The 26,628-nt window shown below is 39.5% G+C and overlaps 1 protein-coding gene across 3 annotated transcripts in view; it reads right to left on the minus strand.

Moving 5' to 3' along the window:
- Positions 1–26,628, minus strand: part of KLHL2 (kelch like family member 2) — a 110,269-nt gene that overhangs the window by 61,927 nt on the left and 21,714 nt on the right. Inside the window, exons 3-4 of one of the 3 annotated variants that reach the window (XM_066386999.1) lie at positions 19,183–19,289; positions 13,223–13,344 (exon numbers count right to left, since the gene is read on the minus strand). In XM_066386999.1, coding sequence (XP_066243096.1) covers positions 13,223–13,344; positions 19,183–19,289 — 229 coding nt within the window. Of the gene's footprint in view, positions 1–2,773; positions 2,818–12,024; positions 12,063–13,222; positions 13,345–19,182; positions 19,290–26,628 lie in introns of those variants that run through there. The other 2 variants (XM_066387009.1, XM_066387019.1) reach the window with 2 other exon arrangements.

The following is a 26,628-nucleotide window of genomic DNA, read 5'->3' on the forward strand; positions in this document are numbered from 1 at the left end:
CCATGCTTAGTTTTACAACAAAAGACTGGATACAATTGTATGATTACATGTTTTAGGCTAAATAAAATATTTAGAGTGTACAATACATATATTCTTTTTAATGGCTTCTTCACTTTAACAGCCTCTTTTGATTAAGTGGTCAATCATATAAATAAGCCTTCTACCATGGAAGCTCCACCCTGTGATGCCTCATTTTAGGAATGACTCATGGGTAGAATACTTTACAACTACATACTGCTAGCACTTCCTGTCTAAAGCAACAACAAAAATCCCTGTCCTACACCATAAAATGGATACCTTCTGTTGAATTTTCTAATGCACTGAGATTGTGTTAAACATTGTTGTGTGTTATCAAAAATTAATTTTAGGCCCTGGCTGGTTGGCTCAGCGGTAGAGCGTCGGCCTGGCGTGCAGGGGACCCGGGTTCGATTCCCGGCCAGGGCACACAGGAGACACGCCCATTTGCTTCTCCACCACCCCCCTCCTTCCTCTCTGTCTCTCTCTTCCCCTCCCGCAGCCAAGGCTCCATTGGAGCAAAGATGGCCCGGGTGCTGGGGATGGCTCCTTGGCCTCTGCCCCAGGCACTAGAGTAGCTCTGGTCGCGGCAGAGCGACGCCCCGGAGGGGCAGAGCATCGCCCCCTGGTGGGCAGAGCATCGCCCCTGGTGGGTGTGCCGGGTGGATCCCGGTCGGGCGCATGCGTGAGTCTGTCTGACTGTCTCTCCCCGTTTCCAGCTTCAGAAAAATACAAAAAAAAAAATAATAATTTTAAAGGTCTCTTAAAAATTCTCATTTAAATTCTGTTCCTTTTCTAAAAGGATGAGATTTTCTATCTCAAATTTCAATTTATGTAACACATAAGTTTCATCCATTCAGAATTATTAGATGCTTATTAAAATATTCTGAGATGACAAAAGTTCTAATGATAGAACCAGAGGCTGAAGACTGCTAACATTTAGGAATAAGAGCATCTCCTTACATTTGTCATTGTCTAGTAACATCTTTACCTTTGTTTTTCATACTGACATCAAGTGAAATGCTCTTCCCTACTTTTAGCAAGCCAAAACAAATACCCAAAAGCTGAGAAGTAAAAATGTATGCAACAAAACACAGATTTAGCAATAAAGTAAACATTTTAAAAACATACAAGCTCCTTTAGGCTTTCCCAAAAATGTTAATTAGCACATCAAATGAAGAAGAGTAAATCTTCAATAATTTCTGGATAATATAAATACTTTTTATAAACTCTTTTTAAGCAACACTAGTTAATTACAACTTAATAGTTGATGTGTAATGTTGAACTAATTGCTTCACCTTTCTGAGCTTCCTCATTTGCAAAATGGAGTAATACCTCTCTAATTTCATAGTGAATATGTAAAACTGTCTAGCACATGGTTGAAAATAAAGCCATGGGAAACCCCCTCCTATGTACATAAAGCCAAGTACTCTTAATAGTTGGAGAAGTGAAGAAACAACAAGGTACATAAATTCAAAGTGAATGCACAGCTTGTATACGCCTACCTGCACTTGACTCTGGAGAGGATGCAGTTTTTCGTCAGATTCTCAAAGGAGTTCATAACCCCAGCAAGTGTTTGGCTTTATTTTCTCTGTTCCCAGATTCATAAAGTTTATAAAATTTGACTGCAAACTCTAGACATAAGCTAAATTTAAATTACTCAAGAACAACAAGGAAAAGTTCCATTAAAAGCATGGTTATGGTGAGGGATGGATTCGGGGCGACACTAGAATCTTTGTAAACACAATAAATGAAAATCAATAAAAAATATAAAAAAAATAAAAGCATGGTTATGGTAAGGTAGATATACTCTTTTTATTTCTCTTTAAAAAAAATAAACAAACAAATTCACTTGGTTCAAATTATTTCCCAGCCTTGCTGGAAATAAAATACCTAAGTTCAAAACCAAAGTTTAAAAACCTAAACAACAGCAACACACACACACAAACAGGGAAACCTTAACAGCCAAGAATTAAAAAGCCCAATTACCATATTTTTCACTACATAAGACACACCTGACCATAATACGCATCTAGGGTTTTAAGAAGGAAAATAAGAAAAAAAAAAATTCTGAACAAAATGGTGTATTAAAATATTTAACAAAATATACCACAGTAATATTTCAACCATGTAAACTCAACAACAGTATTAACAACCATTAGCACCGTTATTAACAAATGAGAAGAGACTTTAATGTTCAAATACTCTTCTAGTTGTCCGGGAACCCGTAGCAGCTAAAAAAAAGTGAGATTCGCTCCATAAGACGCATGGGCATTCTCCCCTCTAATTTTGGGGGAAAAAGGTGTGTCTTATGGAGCAAAAAATACTGTACTTCTGTAATACAGTAACAACTGTTCATTCTTTGGAGTTAATTTTTCAAATTACTTCATTCCCTCATTCTCATTCTGACTCAAAGTTAACAACCTTCACTTCAAACAGGGGGTATACACACATACTTGAATGTGTAAAATGAGGACTGTAAGGTATCATGGAGGGACCCTGAACGAGGAATCAGGAAAGCGGCGTTGTGGTCCTGCTCTGTCACTGACTGACTCTCACACAGCTGGACCTCAGCATGCTGCGGTGCTATAATTCCACATAAAAACAGAGAATCCCAAAGTAAAGGACTAAGACACCTGCTATCCTAAAACTGTACTTTATTATTAAAACAAACTTACAAAAGAGAGATCACCTGACAAGAGATTTGATCCTAGAGCTAATGAGAAACTATATCTAAAATGATAAAGCTTTGACTTACAGCCAGTTCTGCCCCCACTGTCAGCACACTCAAGGCAGAAGTACTCAGAGCTGGCCTTCCGCTGGGGCCAATCCAAACTGCAGCTTAATACGAATAAGACTGCAGATACCTCCCACCACACTGCTCCTTTCCTTAAGGTGAACAGCATTTACAAAAAAGATTTATAGAGAGATGAACATATTGATAGATAAATCCTTATTTGTATTTCATTGAAAAATACTTGTTATGGAAAAAGCAGCTTGATTTATTGATTTTGTTTCCAAACTGCCTTTTCCAAAACAAGTACTTTTTTCAATACAATATAAAATAATGCTTTACATACCAAGAACCCCTATGCTGAAGAGACATTCCTTTTCCTAACAACATAAAATTATATTACTGTTAAGTAGAGCAAATGCAACTCTTTAAATGTATTCCTGTAACAGTTACACAGTATACACAAAAGGAGATTAGCATAGCAAGTTTTCTGAAAGGGTATGATGACTAACTAGTATTTCAGGACTAGAACGTGACACTTATTAAAAGAAACATGGGAGGCATCTTCCACCACAACTACTACAAACAGCATTCAGGGCTGAATTATCACCATCTAGTCTACTAGGCCTACAGCATCCTCTCCAATGCCCCCCATGCAGTATACTGCGTGAATGAAAGAAACCAATCAGTAATTCATTTGTTAAAGGTCAGATATAGAACACAATGAGCCTGAATACGTGGTGGCACAGTGGATAGAGCATCAGACTGGGACATGGAGGATCCAGGTACAAAACCCTGAGGTCACTGGCTTGAGCACAGGTTCATCCGGCTTGAGCGTGGGCTCACCAGATTGAGCGCGGGGTCGCTGGTTTGAGTATGGGATCATAGACATGACCCCATGGTCACTGGCTTGAAGCCCAAAGTCACTGGCTTGAGCCCAAGGTTGCTGGCTTTAGCACGGGGTCACTCACTCTGCTGCAGCCCCCCTACCCATCAAGGCACATATGAGAAAGCAATCAATGAACAACTAAGGTGCCACAAAGAACTGATGTTTCTCATCTCTTTCCCTTCCTGTCTGTCCCTCTCTCTGACTCTCTGTCAAAAAAATACAACACAATGAGGCCCATGCACTCAAATTACTAAAAAGGAGGAGCAAAAATAAACCGAACATAAGGTCTTGCTGAAAATACACCATAGAATCCAGCAAATTGCGTAACTATACAGAAAAGATCAGACTGATATGACACGTCAGTACCACCATTACATGACGTGTACCAAAAACTTTCCCATGTTAAAAAATATGTTGGAGATGACGTCAGAGTAATGGCGGGGTAGGAAGCGATACCGATAATCTCCCCCAAAACTCAACAAGATCTTCAACCAGAAACAGAAAAACCTATACTTGGAGCTTCCAGATGCTTCGCAATACACCCAAAGGTATGATTGAGTGAAAAATTGGCTAAATATATAACCAAACCCCGAAGGAAATAGGGAGTAAGAAATGCTCCGCCTTCCTCACTAACCTAAACAGGGCGGCTTTCTCTGGTAACTGTGAATATAGAAACTGAGGCGGGCAAAGGGGGTGAATACAAACGGCCGAACCAGGCCGTGGCACGGAGATCCAAGCCGAGGAAAATCTGATCCTGTGGCAACCCGGGCAATACAAGCTAACACTCGCGCCAAACCCAAACAAAGAAAGACAAGCGGCGCGGCCATTTTACCCGGTCTCCTGGCTGGTGCGCAGTTAGTGGGCGAGAGATTTCTTCCTAGGCCCCGGGAGTCAGTGCCCGTGTTGCCCCACGGAGAGGCAGGGTCAGAGGCCTTTCTGTGGGCCGAGGGCAGAGTCTCTGGGCAGCCCCAGCGCCCTGGGAAAGCCACGCACGGGAGGGAGTGAGAACTAATTCCAATGGTGGAGATTTTCCTTGCCGAGGGTGTTTCACTCAGAGGGAAAGCGGCCGGCCTCATATCCTGGTTTGCGCGCGCAGATAAGGAGTGAGCGATTCCTCCGAGTGCCTCGGCAGTGCGCGCCCGTGTCATCGCACAGAGGAGCAGAGTCAGGGACCTTTGTGTGGGCCAAAGCGGAATCTCGGGCCGCCCCAGCGCCTTGCAAAAGCCGCGCACGGGGACGGAGTGAGACTCAATTCCAACGCTGCAACTTTTCCCTGCGGTCGGGGGTTTCACTCAGAGCGTGAGACTGCTGGCCGGATATCCTGGTCTGCGCGCGCAGCCAGTGAGTGAGAGTTTTCTCCAAGCGCCCCGGAAGTGGGCACCCGCTTGTGTTACCGGACAGAGTGGCAGAGCCAGAGGTCTGTGAGTGGGTGGAAAGCCCACCTGATTATGCTAGCAGCTCTGACTGACTGAGCCTTACCCAGAGCCCTGTGCTGAGTGGAAATAGAGTGGGGAGTTGCCAGCTCTTTGAGCCTCTTACTATCCAGGCAGAGGCAGCAGCAACCCCATAGCTGGATTATCAGGCTACTAATTGAGGAAGGAAAGACTAGGAGAAAGGCTCCAGGAACACGGACTCTCTCACTGTCGGAGCCTATAAATGCTAATAGCCTCGACTGCCAACGAGACTAAAGCACAATACATGACATTGCCATAGAGACTTATCAACTGCAAACCTCCACCTGAGCGTGCCAAAGGGGCAAAACCCGGGGTACAGAGTCACCGACCAGGAAGAGGGAGAGAAAAGAAAAAGCAAGAAGATAACCTCTCAAAATCAAGAATAATCTGCAGACTTTATAACCTATCCCATTTTATTATATTTGTTCGTTTGTTTCTCTTATCTTCATTCTTGATACTTTTTTTTTTCCTCCTCCAATTTGGCCGATTAACTCTCTACCGGTCTTACTCTCTCCTCTCCTTGAACTACACTACCCATAAGTGTTACATGTCCCATTATCTTTTCTCTTCTCTTCCTTTCTCTCTATGAGGGTTGCACTCCAAAACCCTTAACTCTCTCTCTCTTTCTCTCCTTTCTTTTTTATTCTTTTAGTGGTTCCCTCTTTTTTTTTCTCTCTCTCTCTCTCTTTCTTTTCTCCCTCTATATTAGTTTCTTCCTTTTTCCTTTACATCTCCTCTCATTCAAACCTCAATAACAAACAAATTATCTTATCTGGGACTCAAACTTATGTTTGTGGCATTTTGGGGGTTTTTTACTTCACCTTTTTAACTCACTAGCAGTGCTCCCATCCCTGGCTCTCCATATTATCTAGTTCTTGTTCCACTAAATACAATAGTAATTTTTTAATTTGTCCCCCCATTTTTCCGTTTTCCTCTTAATCCTCTCATCATAACTCTTAGACAACCAACACCTAAAAGCAAATCATTTTATTCTTGACCCAAATTTTTTCCTTATTTGCTTTTTGTGGGTCCATACGCTCTTTTTTTTTCTTTTTTCTTTCTTTTTTTTTTTTTTTTTTTTTTTTTGCCCCTTTATTACTTTTCCCCAATTCAGGCCCTCCATCACAGGCATTGTTTGTTATAATTCACAGTCCACCACAAGATTTTATCAAGAAAGAGGGGAGAGGAGAGGAGAGGAAAAAAGGAGGGGGGGAATAATTTCCTTTTTTTTTTTTTTTTTTTTTTTTTTAAATTTTTATTTTATTTTTTATTTTATTAATTATTAATTTTTTTTTAAAAAAAAAAATCTTTTCGATTTTTTTTTTATTATTTTTTTAAACTTTTTATTCTTTATTAAATCTCATTAATACTATCAACAAAACCACCCTCAGATGCCATTAAGGAAGAGAAAATCGAATATCATGGATACAAAAGAAAGAGAGGTAACACAGCTAGATGAGGAAAAATCTATGGAGAAAAAATTTAATATATTGGAAACCTTGGAGCTAAATGACAGAGAATTCAAGATAGAAATCCTAAAAATCCTCCGAGATATACAAGAAAACACAGAAAGGCAATTTAGGGAGCTCAGAAAACAACTCAATGAACACAAAGAATATATGTCCAAGGAAATTGAAACTATAAAAACAAATCAAACAGAGATGAAAAACTCAATTCACGAGCTGAAAAACGAAGTAACAAGCTTAGCTAATAGAACAGGTCAGATAGAAGAGAGGATTAGTGAAATAGAAGACAAGCAACTTGAGGCACAACAGAAAGAAGAAGAAAGAGACTCAAAAATTAAAAAAAATGAGATAGCCCTACAAGAATTATCTGACTCCATCAAAAAGAATAACATAAGAATAATAGGTATATCAGAGGGAGAAGAGAGAGAAAATGGAATGGAGAACATACTCAAACAAATAATAGATGAGAACTTCCCAAGCCTGTGGAAAGAACTAAAGCCTCAAGTTCAAGAAGCAAACAGAACTCCAAGTTTTCTTAACCCTAACAAACCTACTCCAAGGCATATCATAATGAAATTGACACAAACCAACAGCAAAGAAAAAATTCTCAAGGCAGCCAGGGAAAAGAAGAATACAACATATAAAGGAAGGCCCATTAGATTATCATCAGATTTCTCAGCAGAAACTCTACAAGCTAGAAGAGAGTGGACCCCAATATTTAAAGTCCTGAAAGAGAGGAACTTTCAGCCACGAATACTATACCCATCAAAGCTATCCTTCAAATATGAAGGAGAAATAAAAACATTCACAGATACAGAAAAGATGAGGGAATTTATCATCAGAAAACCCCCACTCCAGGAATTACTAAAGGGGGTTCTCCAATCAGATACAAAGAACAAAAAAAAAACAGAGCCACAAGTAAAAGCTCCAAGAAGAACACAATAAAACCAAATTTAAACTGTGACAACAACAAAAAGAAAGAGGGGGAGAAGATGGAGATTAACAGTAGCAAAGGACGATGGAGTGCAAAAGTACTCACAAAATAGTTTGCTACAATGAACAGGGTAGGGACCCTTTTCATTACTCAAAGGTAACCACCATTGAAAAAACCACCACAGAAGCACATGAGATAAAAAAGATAGCAACAGAGGAAAGATGTATGGAATACAACCAAATAAAAACAAAAGATAGAAAAACAAAAGAGAAGGATCAAACAAGACACAAAACTAACAGAAAGCAAGATATAAAATGGCAATAGGGAACTCACAAGTATCAATAATTACACTAAATGTAAACGGATTAAACTCACCAATAAAAAGGCACAGAGTAGCAGAATGGATTAAAAAAGAAAATCCAACTGTATGCTGCCTACAGGAAACTCATCTAAGTAACAAGGATAAAAACAAATTCAAAGTGAAAGGCTGGAAAACAATACTCCAAGCAAATAACATCCAAAAAAAAGCAGGTGTAGCAATACTCATATCGGATAATGCTGACTACAAGACAGCAAAAGTACTCAGAGACAAAAATGGCCATTTCATAATGGCTAAGGGGACACTGAATCAAGAAGACATAACAATTCTTAATATATATGCACCAAACCAAGGAGCACCAAAATATATAAGACAGCTACTTATTGATCTTAAAACAAAAACTGACAAAAATACAATCATACTTGGAGACCTCAATACACCGCTGACGGCTCTAGATCGGTCATCCAAACAGAGAATCAACAAAGACATAGTGGCCTTAAACAAAACACTAGAGCACCTGGATATGATAGACATCTACAGGACATTTCATCCCAAAGTGACTGAGTATACATTTTTCTCCAGTGTACATGGATCATTCTCAAGAATTGACCATATGTTGGGCCACAAAAACAACATCAGCAAATTCAGAAAAATTGAAGTTGTACCAAGCATATTTTCTGATCATAAAGCCTTGAAACTAGAATTCAACTGCAAAAAAGAGGAAAAAAATCCCAAAAAAATGTGGAAACTAAACAACATACTTTTAAAAAATGAATGGGTCAAAGAAGAAATAAGTGCAGAGATCAAAAGATATATACAGACTAATGAAAATGACAATACGACATATCAGAATCTATGGGATGCAGCAAAAGCAGTGATAAGAGGGAAGTTCATATCACTTCAGGCATATATGAACAAACAAGAGAGAGCCCAAGTGAACCACTTAACTTCCCACCTTAAGGAACTAGAAAAAGAAGAACAAAGACAACCCAAAACCAGCCGAAGAAAGGAGATAATAAAAATCAGAGCAGAAATAAATGAATTAGAGAACAGAAAAACTATAGAAAAAATTAATAGAACAAGGAGCTGGTTCTTTGAAAAGATCAACAAAATTGACAAACCCTTGGCAAGACTTACCAAGGAAAAAAGAGAAAGAACTCATATAAACAAAATCCAAAATGAAAGAGGAGAAATCACCACGGACACCGTAGATATACAAAGAATTATTGTAGAATACTATGAAAAACTTTATGCTACTAAATTCAACAACCTAGAAGAAATGGATAAATTCCTAGAAAAATACAACCTTCCTAGACTGAGTCAAGAAGAAGCAGAAAGCCTAAACAGACCTATCAGTAGAGAAGAAATAGAAAAAACCATTAAAAACCTCCCCAAAAATAAAAGTCCAGGCCCTGACGGCTATACCAGCGAATTTTATCAAACATTCAAAGAAGACTTGGTTCCTATTCTACTCAAAGTCTTCCAAAAAATTGAAGAAGAAGCAATACTTCCAAACACATTTTACGAAGCCAACATAACCCTCATACCAAAACCGGGAAAGGATGGCACAAAAAAAGAAAACTACAGACCAATATCTCTAATGAATACAGATGCTAAAATACTAAACAAAATACTAGCAAATCGAATACAACAACATATTAAAAAAATAATACATCATGATCAAGTGGGATTCATCCCAGAATCTCAAGGATGGTTCAACATACGTAAAACGGTTAATGTAATACACCATATCAACAAAACAAAGAACAAAAACCACATGATCTTATCAATAGACGCAGAAAAGGCTTTCGATAAAATACAACACAATTTTATGTTTAAGACTCTCAACAAAATGGGTATAGAAGGAAAATATCTCAACATGATAAAGGCCATATATGATAAACCGTCAGCTAACATCATATTAAATGGCACTAAACTGAAGGCTTTCCCCCTTAAATCAGGAACAAGACAGGGTTGTCCACTCTCTCCACTCTTATTTAATGTGGTACTAGAGGTTCTAGCCAGAGCAATCAGACAAGACAAAGAAATAAAAGGCATCCATATCGGAAAAGAAGAAGTAAAGGTATCACTTTTTGCAGATGATATGATACTATACATCGAAAACCCCAAAGAATCCACAAAAAGACTACTAGAAACAATAAACCAATACAGTAAGGTCGCAGGATACAAAATTAACATACAGAAGTCAATAGCCTTTCTATATACCAACAATGAAACAACTGAGAAGGAACTCAAAAGAATAATCCCCTTCACGATTGCAACAAAAAAAATAAAATACTTAGGAATAAACATAACAAAGAATGTAAAGGACTTATATAATGAAAACTATAAACCATTGTTAAGGGAAATCGAAAAAGATATAATTAGATGGAAGAATATACCTTGTTCTTGGCTAGGAAGAATAAATATAATCAAGATGGCTATATTACCCAAAGCAATTTACAAATTTAATGCAATTCCCATCAAACTTCCAATGACATTTTTTAAAGAAATAGAGCAAAAAATCATCAGATTTATATGGAACTATAAAAAACCCCGAATAGCCAAAGCAATTCTAAAGAAAAAGAATGAAGCTGGGGGCATTTCAATACCTGACTTCAAACTCTATTATAGGGCCACGACAATCAAAACAGCATGGTATTGGCAGAAAAATAGACACTCAGACCAATGGAACAGAATAGAAAGTCCAGAAATAAAACCACATATATATAGTCAAATAATTTTTGATAAAGGGGCCAACAACACAGAATGGAGAAAAGAAAGCCTCTTCAATAAATGGTGCTGGGAAAACTGGAAAGCCACATGCAAAAGAATGAAACTGGACTACAGTCTCTCCCCCTGTACAAAAATTAACTCAAAATGGATCAAAGATCTAAACATAAGACCTGAAACAATTAAGTACATAGAAGAAGACATAGGTACTCAACTCAGGGACCTGGGTTTTAAAGAGCATTTTATGAATTTGACTCCAATGGCAAGAGAAGTGAAGGCAAAAATTAATGAATGGGACTACATCAGACTAAGAAGTTTTTGCTCAGCAAGAGAAACTGATAACAAAATAAACAGAAAGCCAACTAAATGGGAAATGATTTTTTCAAACAACAGCTCAGATAAGGGCCTAATATCCAAAATATACAAAGAACTCATAAAACTCAACAACAAACAAACAAACAATCCAATAAAAAAATGGGAAGAGGATATGAATAGACACTTCTCCCAGGAAGAAATACAAATGGCCAACAGATATATGAAAAGATGCTCATCTTCTTTAGCTATTAGAGAAATGCAAATCAAAACGGCAATGAGATACCACCTCACACCTGTTCGATTAGCTGTTATTAGCAAGTCAGGTAACAGCAAATGTTGGAGAGGCTGTGGAGAAAAAGGAACCCTCATACACTGTTGGTGGGAATGTAAAGTAGTACAACCATTATGGAAGAAAGTATGGTGGTTCCTCAAAAAACTGAAAATAGAACTACCTTATGACCCAGCAATCCCTCTACTGGGTATATATCCCAAAAACTCAGAAACATTGATACGTAAAGACACATGCAGCCCCATGTTTATTGCAGCATTGTTCACAGTGGCCAGGACATGGAAACAACCAAAAAGCCCATCAATAGATGACTGGATAAAGAAGATGTGGCACATATACACTATGGAATACTACTCAGCCATAAGAAATGATGACATCGGAACATTTACAGCAAAATGGTGGGATCTTGATAACATGATACGAAGCGAAATAAGTAAATCAGAAAAAAACAGGAACTGTATTATTCCATACGTAGGTGGGACATAATAGTGAAACTAAGAGACATTTATAAGAGTGTGGTGGTTACGGGGGGGAGGGGGGAATGGCAGAGGGATAGGGGGTGGGGAGGGGCACAAAGAAAACAAGATAGAAGGTGACAGAGGACAATCTGACTTTGGGTGGTGGGTATGCAACATAATTGAACGACAAGATAACCTGGACTTGTTATCTTTGAATATATGTATCCTGATTTATTGATGTCACCCCATTAAAAAAATAAAATTATAAAAAAAATAAAAAAAAAAATAAAAAAATAAAAAAAAAGAAAGTGCTATCTAAAAAAAAAAAAAAAAAAAAAAAAAAATATGTTCACCTAGCACCTGATTCACAATTTTATACGTGACTTCAATATCAACCAAGGTTTTTCAAATGCCTTACCTCACAAGCAACACTTCCAGGCAAAGGTTAATGAGGCCATCTGGGAAAGATTAGCACTGCTAATATTTCAGCTCTAATAATAGCAGGTCTTAAGTCCAAGTGCAAAGATTCAGTCCCCACATTCAAATAGGTTCTAGCACATTTCAACTAATTACAAGAGAAAAGATTGAACCTATATTCTTCTATCTGTGCAAGTAGAATTTAGAGATTATTTCTTAAGAAGTTAGTCCTAAATCTTTTTGTGGTCCTTAAAACACAGTTTGCCTGCTGGAAGGAGTATAAATAAAAACTTTTAGGTGGCAATTTGGCGTAGCCCTCAAAAATTAAAATACTTATGTACCCTTTGCCCCATCAATTACATCTTGAAAATCTATCCCATGAAATTTTTGGATGCAAATGTAAAAACGTTGATGCACTTCAGCACTTTGTAATGGTGAAAAATTGTATATGCTGATGAACACACAGGGTACCACACAAAGGAGTGAGCTGGACCCCTATTGTATCGATGTGTAAAGAACTCGAAGACACTTCATTCAGGGAAAAAAGCAAGTGGCACAACAACAGGTATAGCAAAAATATACTTATGTCAAGAAAACAGTGTGTGTGTGTGTGTCAGGCTACCCTCCAAGGAAAGAGAGGATCAATGTGTGTGGGTTGGGCCAGGTGTGAAGGGAAGGGCAATTTTAAAGACAAACCTTCACTTTATACTCCATATACGTTATGTATTACTGAAACATTTATAGCATGTAGATAAACATTTGTTCTTTATAGAAAGAAAGATGCAATGTCTAATTTTAGTTAAACTCTAGAAGCACTCAAAGAGAATGCTAAAATGATAAAAGAAATAAAGGCTATTCGTAGTCACAGACGTCCTTTGTAGACTTGAGCCTTTAAGGGAATAAAGACAAACGTGGGCAGCATCAATCAGTAGTTCTAAGTGAGTATGACAGTGTTTTCATAAAAGAACACGCATATGTAGAGAATGAAAGGATGTTTATCTTAGAAATAGAAGAATATAAACATACTGAAATCAAAAACACTATTAAAAAGATATAATCATTCCAAATGTCTCTTAGAAATACAGTTTTAACAACAAATTCTATTACTTCAATACAAAATGTATTCTGGATGGCTATATGCTTTTGACTTAAATGCTGGAACGTATGAAGTGCTAAAGGGTGTGCGGTGTTCATCTTACCTGTACATTTTCTTCTGTAACCTGGATTTCTGCAGTGTAAACATAATCAATCAGCATCCTCAGGGTCCAGCCATCTACCTCTTTTATTCGAACTCTCTTTGCTCGGCTCTCACTCATCTCACCTGAAACACAAAGGAGTAGGGTTGATGCTACAGCAAGACACAGTTGCAGAAATATCAATGCCAAGTGAGACAAATCCATTCTCTTACCACTCAGTGTTCTCCGTAGGCAACTGATCAGCCCCTTTTTGCAGGCTTAAAACATTCCCCTACCTGCCCAAAAAGCTTACCTGAGCAAACCTTAAAATGTACTTTTGTCACCACTTGTACCTGAAAAGTCACATTCCAGCAATGAACATGTCATAGGTACAACTCATGACCCTGTCATAGGTTCAGCACCTGGTGCTGTCCATGGTTTTTTGGGTTTTGTTTTCATTTTCCCATTCTGAGCAGTTGTTTTCTTTTTGGATTTCTATTCATGACCAGAAGAGTAACAATGCTACCCCTCTGGGCTAATAGCAATGAGTACTTGCTAAGGAGGACCATTCAGTTAGCAACGTCTCTCCAATAAGCACACCAGTGTGTGGGTTGGGAAGGGAAGGGCAATTTTAAAGACGAACCTTCACTTTCTACTCTATATACGTTATGTATTACTGAAAAACTCACCTACAGGTTATGGGAGATTAAAAACAAGGGCCAAGAAAGATCCTCTGCATATTCCCTATTTTCTTTCCTTTTTTTTAGCACTTTATTTTTTTTAATTTTTAATTTTTTAAATTTTATTGATTTTTTAGTTAGAGGGGGAAGAGAGAAGGGGGAGAAGCAGGAAGCATAAACTTGTAGTAATCCTGTAATTGCCTTGACCAGACAAGCCCAGGGTTTAGAACTGGTGATCTCAGTGCTCCAGGTCAACAGTATATCCCCTACACCACAGGTCAGACATTCCCCATTTTGTAAGAGATGATCATGGGGAAACAAGAGTAGGGTTGCCCTGTGACACTGTAACCCCTTCCGGCTATCCACTGAGCAAGAGGATATAAATAACCATGGTATAGGGCAGAATGGAAATATGCAATGGTCTACTTGTTGGCCTTCACTATATATATATATATATATATATATATATATATATATATATATATATATATATATATTTATTTTTTTTTTGTAATTTTCTGAAGCCGGAAACGGGGAGGCAGTCAGACAGACTCCTGCATGCGCCCGACCGGGATCCACCCGGCATGCCTACCAGGGGGCGATGCTCTGCCCATCTGGGGTGTTGCTCTGTCGCAACCAGAGCCATTCTAGCACCTGAGGCAGAGGCCACAGAGCCATCCTCAGCGCCCGGGTCAACTTTGCTCCAATGGAGCCTTGGCTGCGGGAAGGGAAGAGAGAGACAAAGAGGAAGGAGAAGGGGAGGGGTGGAGAAGCAGATGGGCGCTTCCCCTGTGTGCCCTGGCTGGGAATCGAACCCGGGACTCCTGCACGCCAGGCCGACGCTCTACCACTGAGCCAACTGGCTAGGGCCCCCTTCACTATATATATATATTTTTTTGTATTTTTCTGAAGCTGGAAACGGGGAGAGACAGTCAGACAGACTCCCGCATGCACCCAACCGGGTTCCACCTGGCACGCCCACCAGGGGTGACGCTCTGCCCACCAGGGGGCGATGCTCTGCCCCTCCGGGGCGTCGCTCTGCCGCGACCAGAGCCACTCTAGCGCCTGGAGCAGAGGCCATGGAGCCATCCCCAGCGCCCGGGCCATCTTTGCTCCAATGGAGCCTTGGCTGCGGGAGGGGAAGAGAGAGACAGAGAGGAAGGAGGGGGTGGGGGTGGAGAAGCAAATGGGCGCTTCTCCTATGTGCCCTGGCCGGGTATCGAACCCGGGTCCCCTGCACGCCAGGCCGACGCTCTACCGCTGAGCCAACCGGCCAGGGCTATATTTTTTATAATAAACTTTCACAGGGCTTCAGACCAAGAAAACAGACAATGGAACTCATATTCCAGCAAATCTTAAATGAATATAGTATGTACACTAAACCATCCCAGTGGTTGGCAAACTTATTAGTCAGCAGAGCCAAATATCAATAGTACAACGATTGAAATTTCTTTTGAGAGCCAAAGTTTTTAAACTTAAACTATATAGGTAGGTACATTCCTTATCGAGATAGCTCCTGCACGTGGTATTTTGTGGAAGAGCCACACTCAAGGGGCCAAAGAGCTGCATGTGGCTCACGAGCCACAGTTTGCCAACCACTGAACCATATTCTCTTTATCTAATCTCTGCTAAACTGTTGACTATTAAACGTATTCAGAAGAAAACATATAAAGGTTATCAGATAGATAAACAGCATCTATTACTGGAGAACCATAGAAGTCTTGCATGTTGAAAAGATGCTCAACATCATTAGTTAATAGGGAAGCGTAAATTAAAACTATAAGAAATGTGGCCCTGGCCTATTGGCTCAGTGGTAGAGTGTTGGCCTGGCATTTGAATATCCCAGGTTCTATTCCCGATCAGGGCACACAGGAGAAGTGCCCATCTTCTTCTCCACCCCTCCCCCTCTTACTGCTCTCTCTCTCTCTCCCCCCTCTCCTCCTCTCCTGCAGCCAAGACTGGATCAGAGCAAGTTGGCCCCAGGCACTGAGGATGGCACTATGGCCTCCACCTTAGGCACTAAAAAATGGCTCCAGTTGCAATGGACCAAGGGCCTCAGATGGGCAGAGCATTGCCCCCTAGTGGGCTTGTTGAGTAGATCCTGGTCAGGGTGCATGTGGGAGTCTGTCTCTGCCTCTCACTAAATAAAAAAATAAAATAATAAAATAAAATAAACTATAAGAAATGCCATTTCATACCCATTAAAATGACTACAATAAAAAAAATAAAAAAAAAAGACTGAGCCTGACCAGGCAGTGGTGCAGTGGATAGAGCGCTAGACTGGGATGTGAAGGACCTAGGTTTGAGACCCTGAGGTCACCAGCTTGAGCACAGGTTCATCTGGTTTGAGCAGGACTCATCAGCCTGAGCCCAAGGTTGCTGGCTCAAGCAAGGAGTCACTCCGTCTGCTGTAGCCCCCTCCCCCCGTCAAGGCACATATGAGAAACCAATCAATGAACAACTAAGGAACTGCAACGAAGAATTGTTTCTCATCTCTCTCCCTTCCTGTCTCTCTGTCCCTATCTGTCCCTCTCTCTGACTCTCTCTGTCTCTGCCACCAAAAAAAAAAAAAAAAAGACTGAGAGTAACAAGTGTAAGCAAGAAAGTTTGAGAAATGGGAACCCTTGTGTACTGTCGGTCAGAAAATAAACTGGTACTACGACCATTATAAACAAAAGGACAGCAGTTTTCTTAAAAGTTAAATATAAATTTACTGTATGACACAGCAATCCTACTCCTATATATCTACCCCCATGAGAAATAAAAATATTTGTCCAAAGAACTACACAAAGGTTCACAGCAATGTTATTCCTAACAGCCAGAACCTGGCAACTATCCAAATGTCCATCAACTAGCAAATGGATAGTCAAAATGTGATATATTCACACCATGGAGCCTATTTAGCAATGAACTGATGGTACATACTGTGACAGGAATAAACTTCAAAAATATTATGTAGAAATAAAAATAAATTGATTTATGGTGATGATAGTACCATTCAGTAAATTTACTAAAAGTGATTAAACTCTATGCTTGAAATGGGTAAATTTTATTTTATGTAAAATATACCTTAATACAATTGTAAAACAAAAGAAAAACACACACACACACACACAATAGAGGTTCTCAATTCACATTTTATGTGTGCCAGAAAATAACAACACAGTGTCCTTATTATTTTGCATTGACGTTAGCACATGGCAATCTAAAATTTGACCAAGTATTCTCAGGCAGAAACAGGCTGAACTGCAAGAAGTACCCCCTGCCAGTTAACTGAGACACACTAGGGATGCTTGTAGACTCAAAATGTCTTCAGGGTCTGCCACTCATGTTGTGAGGCAAAGCTCACATATTCGGAAACTGTATGTCAGCTAATACATGAAGAGTTGAGCCCCAGTGAACAAAGAAACAAAAAAGAGGGAAACTGAAGATCAGATTATAAAGGAAACAGAAGAAAGAAGAAAATATAAGAACTCCCAACTCTAGCAACTATGTCTCTGGATATCAAAGGCTCAGAAAGTATTGCCTTTTGAGGAAAAAGGAAAGTAACCTTAAGTTAATCACTTCATTTTTATAGTGTGGAAAATAATATATCAAAAAAGTCTAGTCTAAGACTTTCTCAGTCTTCTATTCTTACAGAATATAAAGACATTTAGGAATTGAGAGTAAAAATATTAATAACCATGATAATTACTGCCAACATTAACTGAGCACTTTCCACGTGCCGAGTAAAGTGCTAAGAAATTCACATACATGATCTCATTTAATCTCTACAAAAATCGTAAGAAATGAGTGATATCATCAAGATTTTGCAGATGGAGAACCTGAGCACAGATTGATAAAGTTATACAGTGTAAAGCACAGACTGACAAAGTGATTGATGATTCCAAAGGTCCAGTAATTCTGACAGGGAAGTAGCACTAGCAGTGTCATCTGAAGCAAGGCCACTCATAGAGGACAGCACTTTACTAGGGAATTCCTAAATTAAGTGAACACATTCCAAATCAAATCTTCTTACACCTGAAGATTCTGCTCAGAAATGTATTCAGGAGTAACAAATAAGATGTAAACCAAGAGACTGAAGGAACCCCAAAACAGAAAAGTCTAACTAGTCCACTTTATTAGTACTGCCTTCTCAAATCACCCAGTGAAGGTATCTTCCCATATCACTATCCAGCCTGCCTCACAGCCCCTCTGCACTCTGGATTATTCTGGCTAATCCAACAGTCCGGATTATTTAACTCAGTTCAGGAACAGCAAGACTGCAAAAGCCTGAAAAGGAGGTGACCTCGAGATTGCTACTCCCAAAACACTGAGTCCATTCTCTCCACCTGGCCTCCTGCACTTGTCTTCATCTATGTAAACGCTTTATACCCCCAGTTTTCAGGAAACATCCGATCTCCCTCTCAGTACTGCCCATCACAGTCCTCCCCAACTGTATCACTGCTCTGGGCACCCAGGTCTTCCATACACTATTACGTATTTAACTGTGCACGGCCCATCTCCCCAACACACAACAGCTACTGGCGCAGAGAGCACTCTCACGTTGCTCTGTATCCTTGCAAGTATACAGCAAAATGTTAACCACAGGAATTAAGTAATGGTTTCTAAAGCTTGAATAATTTTATATTTGTGCTTTTTTGTACAACGACATTTGTATTTATAAGTATTTTATTTTTCCTACCAGTACTCTAAGATTATAAACTCACTATTTAAACAGATTAACTTTATTTCTCTGTAGTGTGTTATATGTTTAAAGGCTTTTTTAAGAATGAGGCTAAAGACTTCAACTGTGGCAGATACAAATTACTTTTTTCCAGAAGTACTAATACTATTCTATTAAGTTTTTATAGTTACCTAAGTATACACCCTATTTTCATATACGTAGCTCCAAATCAAAGATTAAATAAACATCTCTTTGTTCACTGTAAACACCTAAGACTAATGTAAAAATCATTTGAAAAAAACGTAACACAGTACAAGCTTTTCTTTTGCCAAAATAATGAAGTACCAAAATCTGCTATAAATGGCAAGAAGGTAAACTAAATCAATATATGCAAATACAAATGTAAAGGGGACAATGGAGTATAAAATTGTTGGTATGTGTATGCAATATACACATACACGCAACATGATTGCAACAATGAAAACAAAGATGAGAAATCTGGAATGAAGTAAGAGAGTTTCCTTGCATTACAATGCTTAATTTCATAAAAGTAAAATATTAATTAGAAAACACAGGAAGAAAGGCTCAAATCTGTATACATTAAAAAAAAACACACCCATAACTAAAATACTTCATACCTGTAAACATGGCATGAAAATAAGGACTGCAGGAGGCCAGCACCACTCTATGAGCAGAGATCTCCATGTCTTCAGCCACAATTGTGACGTCACACAGCAAATTCTGACTGATTATGAAGCAGAGAGAAAAGATATGTTAATCGTACCAATAATAAATATCCTGAGCATTTTAAGCAAAAATATTACAGTAGAAGCTCCCTTTTTTCTAAAGTTAAGACTAAAAACTACCACCCTTTAGAACAGGATTCCTAAACAAAAAGTACTTAGAAATGTCATGACAAAGGCCCACCATGCCTGGACCCTTACTCAGAATCTCACCTTCGTTTAGCAGAAAAATATTTCCAACCTTGATTACTGATTTCTCAACCTAAAGGAAATTACTGGCAGCAATTATAGTCTATCAATGGGCTGCACGAGGAGAGGGTGCCTGAATTAAGAATAGCAGAAATGGCAAACGGCGGTATGACATTAAGATGAAAACAGGATAAAACATATGCAGAAACCTAAACTGGGTTGAAGTAACAAAAAAATAGATATTTAAAATAACCGTGGGTCATCAAATAAAAGTGAAATTATATTCAATTTCATGCACTACTTAAAAACATTTAGGCATTTGAAGCTTAACTTAATTCTATTATTTTACCAATGTGAAATATTTCATTCCTCAAGGCCAGAAAATACTTCCACATATAAAATTAAAAAGCATTTTTTTACCCTAAACCATTATTTTACCTTAAACAAACCATTATTCAGTAAACAAACCTCCAATTCTAAACTATCCATTTTGAATCATTCATAAATACATGGGAAACATTTTTACATGCTATGCAAGCTGCTAGGTGAGATTCTCCAGTTAAATAAAAATGTGTTTTTGGCAAAAAAAAAAAAAAAAGAGGTTGTTGATGCTTATTCCAGTACAAAGCAAGAAGGTGCTGACTCTAAACTGACCTCCCACAGTCAGGTCATCGATGGCGGAAACAGGTGTGGTGAAACCAAGTCCTTTCAACACACTTCAAATACCCGAACACTGAATGTACGTGTATAGCATACATAGGCCACACGTGGCCCTGCCTCTACTACTCTGCCTACTTCCTCCAAGAGTGGTCTGACTGCTTCTGTAAGTTTCTAGTAAGTTATAAGCAACATTTTCACAAGAGTTGAACCAAGTCCTGGAAGTTCTCCACTTTTCCACACTGCTTATAAACTTCTTTCTATGGAGTTCATACCAAAACTTTTCCAAGATCCTGCTGGCATCTATTTTCCCTCCAGCCTAAGAGACACTGTAAGAAACATCACTGCACTCCAGTGCCGGTGAGGGCTGCAGGCCTGGGCCTCCCTGGAGATGAGCTTGCTATGCCCCTTATACTGCAGCGCCGCTCCTGCATGGTGCCCACCTAACGGCTCACGATGCTGTGAGAGACATCAGGCAGGCCCCACGTTAGAGTCATAAGAAGTGGCACGATGCTTCATTAATCTGTCATTTCTCCACATCACTACCTTGTGATTCCTCTGTCAGTGAAAAGAACTGACAATGTCTACCATCTGCTCTGAGAACATAAAACCACTCTGCAATTCTATGAATTCCATGGGTTCACAAATAACCAGGGTGAGAAAAGTCAGCAGTTTTCAGGAGGGTACTACTATGCTTCCCCCAAAATAAGACAGTGTCTTATATTAATTTTTTGCTCCTAAAGACGCAGTAGGTCTTATTTTCAGGGGATGTCTTATTTTTCTGTGAACAAGAATTCACATTTATTCTTGGACCAAAAAAAATCAACATTTATTAATATACTGTAGTCATTGCATCACAAGTATCAGCATAACCAGCCAAACTCTGAATTCCATCAAAAGAATTTCTTGTGACTCTATTTCCATGTACAACAATCTACCCTGTTTCCCCGAAAAGAAGACAGTGTCTTATATTAATTTTTGCTTCTAAAGACATGCTAGGTTTTATTTTCAGGGGAGGTCTTATATTTCTAAGCTTGAAAAAAATCGCACTAGGTCTTATTTTCGGGGATGTCTTATTTTGGGGGAAACAGGGTATGCAATAGCTTTACTTGCATGTATTATCTTATTTAGACCCCACCACGATCTTATGAGATAAGTACGATTGTGATTTTTTTGTCCCAAAAATGTACAGTTGGGGAAGCCAATGTTACAGAGAAATAACTAGCCTAAAGACCCTGCATGTAGCAACCGCAGGATTCAAATCCACAGTCTAGCTCCAAAGGTCTGTTAACCACTATACAAAACCATCTAAATTTGTGTGGTTTTAAAAAACAGGAAATAGAAAGTGTAAATTATAACTGGATAAACTATAAGTAACAACAATGTATTATTTCAGTGGTCCCCAACCCCCAGACCACAGACCGGTACCAGTCCATTGGCCATTTGGTACCGGTCCGCAGAGAAAGAATAAATAACTTACATTATTGCCGTTTTATTTATATTTAAGTTTGAATGATGTTTTATTTTTAAAAAATGACCAGATTCCCTCTGTTACATCTGTCTAAGACTCACTCTTGACACTTGTCTCGGTCACGTGATACATTTATCCATCCCACCCTAAAGGCCAGTCTGACCGTGAAAATATTTTCTGACATTAAACCGGTATTTTCTGACATTAAACCGGTCCATGGCCCAAAAAAGGTTGGGGACCACTGTATTATTTGTCATTACTATATACTAAAAACTATTCTTTAAAGTTCTGTATATAGTTATAAAATGCTGAATTTTAGTGGGTTTTTAGCAGTATCTCTACAAGAATATTTAGAAAAAAGTTTATCTGCTTATTCAACTGGCACTGCAGGATCATCTCTGCCCAAGGTGACTAGCAGAAAGGACTAACGATCAAATATTACAGTATCAAATGGAAAATGCCACTGTAAACATGCTATTGGAATAGGAGAGCATATACATTAGACTGGGGAGGGGGTCAGAGAAGGCTTTCTGCACCTGCTGAATGTAAGTTGAGTTCTAAAAACAAGTAAATGTTACTGAACGAGAGCACTCCAAACAGATAGAACAGAATGTGCTGTCGCATGGAGACCTGTGGAACAAGAAGTATGGTGTGACAGAGGGCGTGAGCACGGGAGAGAAGGGGGACGGGATGGCTTTTGGCAGAGCTGCACAAGTCTCCCGAGAGAGTCATCTGCATATTCCCCCTGTGACCAGAGGATCTGGACACAACTCAAACACAGTCAAGTGCATCTTCATGCCTGTTTTCCTTTTGTCAGTAATCTCTCTTAGCGCTCTAGTTTCAAGATGGAACTTAAGTGGAATTACACTGAAACACCTCAAAATCACATAATTAATTATATTCAGCTTCAATTACAACTACTCATTGATCCAAACCTTGTAGTATAACGCCTGCTGGGTGTCATATAATTAACTTGGTCTTACTGGCTTATTAGCTGACGTTAGTTAACTAACAAAGTAAAAGCATTTCCAAACTAGTAGCTCTGACCTGGGCGAGGTCACATGGAGCCTAAGAGCCACACTGCAAATCAAAGGCATACTTAGTCTTAGTGTTCAGTTTTTTTTATCTTTTTGTCTCCAGTTAATAGCAGATTTTAAAAGAGCACTCAAAGACCAGAGAGATCTGACCAACCTTCTTATCTTTCAGCTAGTTTGTGTCTACCAAGTCTAGCCCTGACTTCTTTCCAAATGCGCATACTCATAAGCTGAATGACTTCGGGGTGAGAAGAAAGGGGATAAAAACAAAAAGTCTGGCAATAAAAATAAGAGAAAAGTTGTTCTTATTTTTCTCGGCCCATACCGATCTATATGGTAAGGTTTTGAGTTGATGTTCCTGTTACTTGAGATCTGATGAGGGAATGGCCTGCAGAAGGAAAAGACTTTAAGAATAATGAGATAGCCTGACCTGTAGGGGTACTGTAGATAAAGCCTCGACCTGGAATGCTGAGGTCACTAGTTCGAAGCCCTGGGCTTGCTTGGTCAAGGCACATGCAAAAAACTATCAATGAACAACTAAAGTAAAGCAACTATGAGTTGATACTTCTCACTCTCCCCCTCCCCCCTCCGCCCTCTAAAATTAATAAATAAAATCTAAAAGAAAAGAGAGAGAATAATGAGACAAAGTGCATTTATTCATTCATTCACTTAGTAAATATCCAGAGTAGCTATTATATGGCAAGCACTATGTCTGTCAGTTTACCACAATAAACAAGACAGCCCTTGACAGCAAGGAATTTACAGTCAAACAGGGAAAAAAGATGTGCTAACAGGAAACCACAACATGGACCTATGACTATTAAGATGGCGCAAGTGTGGGCTGCTTGGGAACACACAGAGAGGCCAAGCCTAACTTTACGGAGGCTTTGGAAAGAAGATGCTTCTAAGCTCAAATCTGATGAACAGGAGTTACACAGACCTTATGTAAAACTCAGATGGCACAGGAAATGAATAGGCACCCCATCACCTAAATGAAATGACATCACGACAATGGGTCCTTCGCAGGAAAAAAACTACTTTGAAAATTAATAAATCATGCCTGAACATACCGAGACATTCTTTGGTTTTCTGATATAAAATGAATGAATTCTTAAGACTGGAAAAACTGTTGCTGTTGTGTATGTATCTTCATAAAGTAGAAATGTGCCACCAGCCTCCGGATATCAAAAATAATTAGAAGTCACATGAAACAAGAATTTACTTTCTCCTAGAAGTGGGGGTGGTGGGCAGATGACAATGGCGTCTGTCCGCCTTTCTTCCTTGGGCGCCAGGGAAAATCTGGAGGCACTTCCTGCCACATGGCGTGGAATTGAAGTCATAACTGATGTGCCAGACTGGTGAGATGCGCTGTGAGTCAGAGTCCACAGGGCAAACACAAGCCACCGCCTAGGAATGGGCCCAAGGCATCTTAGAACAGCCTCAGATGTTAGGACAAAGAAATAAGGCAAGATACTAAAAAGGGGGGGCTGGCAAGAGGTCAGAAGCCAAGGAAATTAAAATTAAAAGCTGATCATGAAGGAGAAGTGAGCCAGATGTGGTGCTGCTGTTCAGGACACAGAGCATCATCAAGTACTGGCCCCGAGGCGGGGTACTTACTGCTGACTTAAATCAGTCATAGTTAACCAAACCTCCTATAACTGACAATGTCTTTTACCAGACAATGCAGATGCAACCTGGCTAAAATATCAATTATCTTGAAGAACAGAACTCAGCAGGCACATATGGGAGTTGATGTTTCCCTGCTCCTCCCTCCTTCTCTCTCTCTCTAAAATGAATAAAGTCTAAAAAAAAAAAAGGAGCCTGACCTGTGGTGGCACAGTGGATAAAGCGTTGACCTGGAAATGCTGAGGTCGCCGGTTCAAAACCCAGGGCTTGCCTGGTCAAGGCACATATGGGAGTTGATGCTTCCAGCTCCTCCCCCCTTCTCTCTCTCCTCTCTCTCCCTTTCTGTCTCTCTCTCTCTCTCTCCTCTCTAAAAATGAATAAATAAAATTAAAAAAAAAAAAGGAACAGAATTCCAGGACAAGTGCCACAACTGTCTTCCTTCGTTTTCTTAAAACCATGATGGTTTGAATTTGAATTTCGGTGGCAGTTCAGCACAAGGAAAACCCAGATGTTTGGTTTAAAAAGATCCACTACACTAAGAGTCTTGAAGAACAGCACAGCCTCAAAAAATCTGCACCCACTGAGACTTTCAAACAGGAAGCAGGAAACAGTGACAGTCAACTGAGAAAGTTGCAGGAAAACCTACTCCAGTAGATGACTGAGAAACTGCTGTAGACTAGTAAAGGGCCCCAGAATAAAGAACCTAGCATTCTTTCCAGATGGAATCAAAACAGCAGAATAACAGTGAAAATTGACAAAACGGCCCGGCCAGGCGGTGGCGCAGTTGACTGCGCATCGGACTGGGACAAGAAGGACCCAGGTTCAAAACCTTGAATTCATAGGCTTGAGCACAAGCTCATCCGCTTGAGCGTGAGCTCACCAGATTCAGCTTGAGCGTGGGGTCGCTGGCTTGAGCAACAGGGTCTCTGGCTTGATCAACAGGGTCACTCCCTCAGCTGGAGGCCCCCCCCCGCCCAATCAAGGCACAGATGAGAAAGCAATCAATGAACAACTAAGGAGTTGCAATAAAGAATTGATGCTTCTCATCTCTCTCTCTTCCTGTTTGTCCCTATCTCAGATAGACAGGGAGGCAGACAGAGAGGGAGGCAGACAGGGAGGGAGGGAGGGAGGAAATTGACAAAAAAAAAGCCACAAGAAGACCTGGGGGAAAACTTGTTTTTGACTATCTGTATAAAAGGGAAGGTAACAGCTCCTGATTGGAGTACTTGCTGACAGGAGAAAATGAAAAGAGTTTTTAGAAATAAAGTGAAAGGAGATATTAGGGACAGAAAAAAGATGATGGGGAGGGAACAGAGTAGAGAGGTGAGAAAGTTAAAAAATTTGAAGGGAAACTAATGCAGAGGTGAGTTCCTAAACATGTGAGCAGAAAGCAGGACGACCTGGTAGAAAATGTAGAATATGTACAAAGGAAACCCTCATTAAAAGCTTTCCAAAGAACTTGATGAAATAAATCACAAAGTAGATACTCTTAGCTACAAAATTATTTAAAAATAAGCCAAACTAAGATTTTCTAGTGTCCTGTTCTAAGATGGGACACTGAGGCTCACCCTGAAGCAGCACAGTATCTCTCACATGCTAACTATTCAGCAACGTGAAGACAAAGAATAAGAAGTTGAGTTAGTAAATTCATTGACTACCATCCATCCTTCATATTCTTTGTAATGTTTAATGATTCTGTCCATGCTCAATAAACATCATTTAAAAAGGTCAATCCTGACTGCTCAAGAATCACTGTAAATTACCCGTTACATCGAGACTATAAATTTCAAAATATCCCTTAAACTTTCTAAACAAACAAGCCCACTTGATTTGGGTGCTCTATCCAACTGTTCTGTCTTCAAGGAATGTTTTGGATTCTATTCTAGCATATACATGAAAACAAAAGAAACTGATAGTGTTTTGTTATAGAAAAATACATATACTAGAGCAATTAGAACATTCCCATCCTATATAATTTCCTAAAGTCTTTGTAAAAACACTGATATAAAGCACCTGACCAGGCGGTGGCACAGTGGATAGAGCGTCGGACTGGGATGCAGAGGACCCAGGTTCGAGACCCCGAGGTCGCCAGCTTGAGCGTGGGCTCATCTGGTTTGAGCAAAAGCCCACCAACTTGAACCCAAGGTCGCTGGCTCCAGCAAGGGGTTACTCGGTCTGCTGAAGGCCCGTGGTCAAGGCACATATGAGAAAGCAGTCAATGAACAACTAAGGTGTTGCAACACGCAATGAAAAACTAATGATTGATGCTTCTCATCTCTCTCCGTTCCTGTCTGTCTGTCCCTGTCTATCTCTCTCTCTGACTCACTCTCTGTCTCTGTAAAAAATAAATAAATTAATTAAATT

This window comes from Saccopteryx leptura, chromosome 1 (assembly GCF_036850995.1).
Source record: "Saccopteryx leptura isolate mSacLep1 chromosome 1, mSacLep1_pri_phased_curated, whole genome shotgun sequence".
Classification (NCBI taxonomy): domain Eukaryota; kingdom Metazoa; phylum Chordata; class Mammalia; order Chiroptera; family Emballonuridae; genus Saccopteryx; species Saccopteryx leptura.